General features: G+C 32.3%; 1 protein-coding gene across 2 annotated transcripts; it reads right to left on the bottom strand.

The window, feature by feature from the left end:
- Window positions 1-909: 909 nt before the first annotated feature.
- On the bottom strand, window positions 910-2,738 carry LOC110915599 (protein FATTY ACID EXPORT 2, chloroplastic). Of its 2 annotated transcripts, none has more exons than XM_022160327.2 (2): window positions 2,605-2,738; window positions 910-1,813 (listed from the first exon to the last, which is right to left on the bottom strand). In XM_022160327.2, exon 2 carries the CDS (start codon window positions 1,800-1,802, stop codon window positions 1,053-1,055), a length of 750 nt encoding a protein of 249 aa, XP_022016019.1. In that variant the 5' UTR covers window positions 1,803-1,813; window positions 2,605-2,738; the 3' UTR covers window positions 910-1,052. The 2 variants fall into 2 exon arrangements, with proteins under 2 accessions (XP_022016019.1, XP_022016027.1); XM_022160335.2 differs by having other exon boundaries at window positions 910-1,516; window positions 2,605-2,701.
- Between the last annotated feature and the right edge of the window lie 4,093 nt (window positions 2,739-6,831).

Raw genomic sequence — 6,831 nt, 5'->3', positions numbered from 1 at the left:
GGTATGCTACGCGTTATGCTTGAATGCTTAGGATTACTGGCTAATATGGAGCTTTATCACGGACGAAGTCAATGTCAATGAAGAAATGTACATGCCTAGTCGAGAGAGAGTTGATGCCGCTCTCCTCATGAGTTCAAGGCAGGACGAAACCAGTGACTCATACAAAGAGCGGGATAGATTGGGTTATCCCTGGGGAGATGAGGACGCCACATGGGATCGAAAATAACATCGACTGCGAAATTGCAAACTTTTTTTGAAATCAATAATTTGCTAATTTAACTCTATTGATAAATCTTGTACAATTTAAATTTCATGCACGTATTATTTCTAGCAAATTATCTTGTTGCTGTTGATTCTTGAAAGGATCTAGGTTTTCAGTATCAAAGAAAATCAAGATTAATATAGATGCAATTTGCTGTGTTAAGTTAATCGGACGGATTATTGGATTAAACATCTCCCCTAATGTTTAGGTTTTCATATTAGTTCAGCACATCTTTGATTTTAGGCCACACTACATACCAATATGTTGGAAACCTCAAAAGCATATATGGTTGAAAGGTTAGGCTGACCGACTTTTACTGTTTAATAGTTAAAAATACAATCAAATACTATCATTCTTTTTATTTGTATTTAAAAATCTCAGTGACCTAAAAAGATGCATACTAAAGATTCATGTATTATGTATTTAGAAAACTAATGAAAGAAATGGTATTAAAAATTGAGACTATATGGATTTTCTCAAGAAGTCAAAGACCAAATATAAACTTAAACTTACCACAGGGCATTTTTTTCTTGCAACAATAGAACAATCTTTTAGCTTAACCTGCTCGATCCGTCTATCACACATAAGTTAACACGAACATAACGATTTATAAACCGCAAGACCTCTACATTCTATAAGCCACAAAATAAACAACAAAACCGGTTCACATTCCACCACCACAAAAGATCTATATCAATATTCAACTATTTATTCAACACAAACAAAGTCGAAGATTACAACGATACAAACGTCTTGGGAGTCCATAAACGTACACATTTAACCACCACCGTTAATGAAAGCTGCGCATGATACCGTGTATATACCCACCAGTCATAACAAGCGACACGACAGACACAACCCCAGCTGGAAAAACTTTGCCCGACTTCTTGAACCGTGTACCCATGACTCCCAAAAGTGCAGCAGACAAACCAAACCCAACACATGATGCGAACACTGGGTTCACCGGCAGTTGCGTGTAAACATAGTACAGTAACGCTGCAGATATGCCGCCAGAGAGTAAAGATTTCTGGCTCCCGCTTTTTAAATAACCCATCAATCCGCCCAGCCCAACTAATGCGGCATAGCCCAGCGTTAGCTTCTGAGACATCGACATCGCCATCTTCTTGGGTTCCTTCTCACTGTCGTCTGATGATCCTTCACCGCCTCCACTACCGCCCCAGTTGTTTCCTTCACCACCACCAACGTCACCACCGCCACCACCACCGGTGCTATCTGGTTCGATATCAGTTCCTTCTACAAAATCAACAGAAAAAGCAGTTGGTACTTTTTCAGGAACTACACAGCCTCTTAACACACTTGAAAACCGGTTTCTTGACTGCTGTTTGATACTAATCGGACGGTATAGTGAGAGATTTGATGTGGGTGTCAATGAGAAGCCACGGGTACAACTAGTTGAAGCTGTGGTACAAACTTTATAGCACGGGGTACGGTTTTGGCCTTGAGTCGACACTTGGGAACGAAATTGGGGAAGCAAAATGGAAGATTGGGATATTGCTAACAGATCTGCTGTACTGACCATGATGATAAAGCCTTGAGAACAAGAAAGATTAAGAAACCGGTTAATCAAGGTTATCATCTTTATTATAACGGGTTATTCTTAATTTATCTTTTAAGCGCTACAACTGCCGAGGAGACTTTCTTTAACTCCGCCTAATTACACAGAATCGATCAAATGCGGTCAACCTTGGTCAGAATCAGATCTAGTAGGTCAACTCAGGCCGAGTTTGACTTTAAAAAAAATAAAACATAGTACCTGTGTCTATCATATTAAAAAATTAATATCATTTTCACGTATTTTCTTAAACATGTTTGTAAATTTATGTTATTTGACATTTTAATTTCCGAAAACTAATTTCTTTATAATTTAGCATGTCCGAGTACTCCCAGGGTAGTCTCCGCCTAGGCTGAGTACTCTCAACTCCCCCGTCGACCGCCTAGGGACGCCTAACGACTTTTGCAACCATGAAAACACTTTACTAAACATATTACCACTGATCATCTGCAGTAACCTTAATTGTTCAAAAATTCAAGTGGTAAAGTCAACCCAAACGCCTATCACAATGTCTGATTTAATCACAGATTACTTATCCAATCCTAGCTGTTTTACTGTGTGAAAACACTTCAAACAACTAACAGATTAACGATCAAAAGTACCAATTTCACTCAACAAGGTATTTTAGATGTCTGATTCAATAACAAATTAACCTAATTTTCTCATATTTCGAATCTGTTTGAATAAAAACAACTAAACCGGTATTCGTACAAGGTGTGCAAATAATAGTATTCTAAATCCACATGAAGAATTAGTAGCAAGAGATTACCTTGATTAGGTGCTGGAAAACCCTAGTTTCTGTTCGTCTGATTGATGGAAGCTGTGTAAATAAGTGTGAAGAATGGATGACTACTCCGCTGGTCAGATTAGAAAAAGAACTCAAGCCCAAAATCATAGGCCCAAAACCCCAGTTTGTCTCCTCCTTTGATCCAGAATCATGGGCGCAAAAGCCCAGTTTTATCCCCTATTTGTTGTGGCTAATTGCATTCTGGATTTAATAATTAGGCCCCTCTTTGTTGAGGCTAATTGCATTCTGGATTTAATAATTAGTAATACACGGGGTTAAATAAATAAATTTTATATACTAAATAATAAAGCAATATATCTTTAAAACCCCATTTATTGTACAGGTTGAATAAATATAATTTTATATATTAAATAATAAAAAGTTATATCTATAAGAACCATATTGTACGGGTTGAATAAATGTAATTTTATACACCAAATAAAAAATTTATATCTTTAAAACCACGTGTAATACACGAGTTGAATAAATGTAATGTTTTTTACCAAATAATAAAATAACACGTCTTTAAAAAACCTCATTTATTACACGGGTTGAATAAATGTAATTTTATATACCAAACAATAAAAAATTACATCTTTAAAATTATGCGAATTACACGATTTGAATAAATCTAATTTTCTGTATTAAATAATAAAAAATATATATCTTAAAAAGTTATATCTTAAAAAACCTCATGTGTTACATGGGTCGAGTAAATGTAATTGTGTATAGTGAAAATAAAAATATTTAATATTTAATACAAAGTTTGTTTTTCGTGATAAAATAGATTATTCTGTTGTTGCAAAATTTGTTAACGAAGTCTCAATAAATTAACACTTTATTTAAAACTCCGTAAATATATAAATGATAAATAATATTAGTTAATTTTATTTTAAGTTTCGTAAAATTTATTTGATACCAAACTAAACAAAAGGTTCAAATATAATTAATTCAAATAAATAATGTTATAAATAAGAAGGAGATTAAACTAAATAATAATTATCCATAAGATATTAAACTAATAATATTTAGTAGGAGAGTTATCTATAATATAAGATATTAAATTAAATAATATTTAGTAGGAGGGTTATTTATAATTAATTAGAAAAGATTAAATTAAAATAATAATTATCTATAAGAAATGGTCTAATATGATGACAAGTGTCCCAAAAGTGGTTTCTTTTATTATATAGTAAGATAAGATATATCTTGGGTAATGTATTTCTTAAAACGGACCCTAAAATGTACATGTTTAGATTATCTTTCAGCTAATATGATAGCCGGTTACGATTTGTATTTTTCTCAAGAGTATTGTGGCGTTTTTGCTTGTTCCATTTAAAATAAGAATTTTGTAACTAGACCCCTAACGTTTTATTTTTGTTATCTCATCCAAATTAGTAACTCTGTTAAAATATATCTTTAACTCTAATGGACGATTTTAGCAATTGTCAAACCACAAAGACGATTTTTGGCAATTTTTTATTTTTAAATAAAAAACAATAAATATAATTATGTAATTTATAGGGTATAGTTATTGTAAAAAGGATGTGTTTTGTAAGAAGTTTAGGAAAGAATCTATAATCTAATGGTTAAGATTATATTGACAAAATTAATAATAAAATTCAAAAATCCACATGCAATACACATGCAAGTTCCCTCCTCCTGGCTTCTGATGGCGGTTTGCCACAACTCCTTGGGTGTACCCTACTAAAAAATATTTTACATATACATATCGGGATTTTTTATAAAAAAACGTGCCCCTCGAAATATCGGGCCCTGGCCGGTGGTCCGCCCACCGCTAAGGCCGGCCATGATCTCTAACAGTTGGCTCTGGCGCCTCCTCTTTGATTTGTTATTGAAATTCTCTTTTCTGATTCACATATTTGGCTTCTTTAGGGTAGAAATGTTTGTATGTGGGGTAGCCATTTGGCATCGTATATTAATTAGTCTTTGTTCAAATTTTGAGTGTAATAGGCTGGTGCAAAGGGTGAAAATTGTTGTTTTTGTTGATTCTGTGCTTAGCACATCTTGTTGGGCGTTGGTTCTTGTAATTGTTTATGTTTAATGGAGGTTTGTTCTGGTTGTTTGAAAAAAAGAAGAAAAACGTTATTTAATATCCTGATATTAGTTGTAGAACGAGGGCCACGGGTGGGATTTATCAAGGAATTGACTATAGACACAAATTAGGGACGCATCGTGCGGGTTCCTTATTAGTAATTAATAAATATAGATCAAACAATATATGCATATGTGATAAATAGAGGAACAATACATATGATACATACCTGTTAGGGGACTGGGGGTGGTGCGTGATGGAACTCCCATCCCTCGTGGAAAACTTTAGAACACCGCCGTCACCACCTCCCATCACTCATGAACTTTATCACTCGTGGAGTTTTCCACGCGTTGATGTCCATTCCGTGATAATAATGTAAGGGGGTGTGGGGGTTTATTGTTGGGTGTTGTGAGTGATGACCACCGCCACTAAAAAAAGTTTTGAGTGATGAAATAATGGTTGATGACATGGCGAAACTTGATTGGATATTGTGAGTGATGGAATTTGTACCACCCCCAGTCCCCTTACTAAAGTAATGTTTGAATGGAATGAAGAATGAATTGAATTAAATGAAACAGGGGCTAGGGTTTACAGAGAGAAAAAGTAGAGAGCTGGGAAGAAAATTTAATAATAATCCGTTAAGAGCTTTTCATTAATAAACTAGTATTAAACCCCTGCGTTGCAGCGGTTGTGGTAAAACAATGTCAGCGACCATCAACACTGGAAAAGCTAGTAAAAACAACATAAATAAAAATGAAAAAAATAATGTCGAGCGACAAGCAGATATAAAATCTTTGAATCACGCACGCTCATTGCAGAGAAATTATTCCGAAACGTAAAACATAGAAAAAATAATTAAGTCAATCTAGGACTTGCGCGTTGCGACAAACTTGTCAAACGGAGAAAAATATATGTGTTGCTACGGGCCAGTCAAACGGGAAAAATATACGAAAAAATGTTACACCCCACACACACGTTGCGGTGCGTTAACTCACAAAATTTAGAACAAAAGGAAAAACTTAGGAAAGATGAAAAGTATGGTGAACCAAAATTGAAAATAAAAAGAGTTGGGTTAAACTGTAAAAGATGAAAAACTTTGAGTTAAAAGTAAAAAAAAGGGACTAAGTTGCAAAAGAAGAAAAGTTTTGGGTTAGAAATGAAGAAAAAAAAATCCTATACATGAGGTACAATACCATAAATTACAAAAAGTTAAAAATTTTATTTTTGTAAAATTTGAATAAACTATTATAGATTATATATCAATAGAGAAAACTCTAGTAAATGGTTAAATACTTATTTATTATCTGCATAATACACGATATGATTTCAATTTATTTATTATTCTTTGATTAGTTTAATATTTGTGAATTAGTTCTTTTCATATTAGTTCAAAAGATATTAATAATTTATTAGATATTAGATTTAGATATTAATAATATTATTAAATTAGTTTAATATTTGTGAATTAATTCTTTTCATATTAGTTCTAGAGATATTAATAATTTATCAGATATTATATTTAGATATTAATAATATTATTAAAAGATTGAAGGATAAAATATTATGTGCCATTAATTTAAGTTATTTATTAATCTTAGATAAAGATAACGATAAAGATAAAGATAAGTGATATCAATATATTGGTTATTAATATTATTAAAAAATATATTAAACAAATTTAAATAAGATTGATGAGGTTGAAGGAGAGAATGACATGTGATATTATTTGGAGTTTTTTATTATAAGCTAGATATGATAAAAACTCTTTATTTGAGCTAGCTTGTTATCTACGTACAAAATATATTATTTTTTTTGCAGCCATAATTTAAAACAATTCAAAAAACAATTTATTTGTGCGTGTAAAATTATTTTGTGCTATGTTTGTAACCGCCTAAAATAATATTTTTTGAGCTCAAAAAAGTTATAATTTGTACTAGTGATCAAAGATGAAATTCACAGATGGGGATCCAAACTTTTATTTAAGTAAATATATTTACATAGATAATATATTTATACCTTAGGGAATTTCTATCTAAGTAATTTTATTTGTGTATATAAATATAAACTTGTGTTATGTTTATTCTATGACATGAAGCGCAACAAAGATGAAATTCTCAATTTGAGATCCTTATATTTGAATTTCTCATTTGATA

The sequence above is a fragment of the Helianthus annuus genome, chromosome 2 (genome assembly GCF_002127325.2).
Source record: "Helianthus annuus cultivar XRQ/B chromosome 2, HanXRQr2.0-SUNRISE, whole genome shotgun sequence".
Classification (NCBI taxonomy): Eukaryota; Viridiplantae; Streptophyta; class Magnoliopsida; order Asterales; family Asteraceae; genus Helianthus; species Helianthus annuus.
This window is presented reverse-complemented; position numbering and strand designations above follow the sequence as displayed.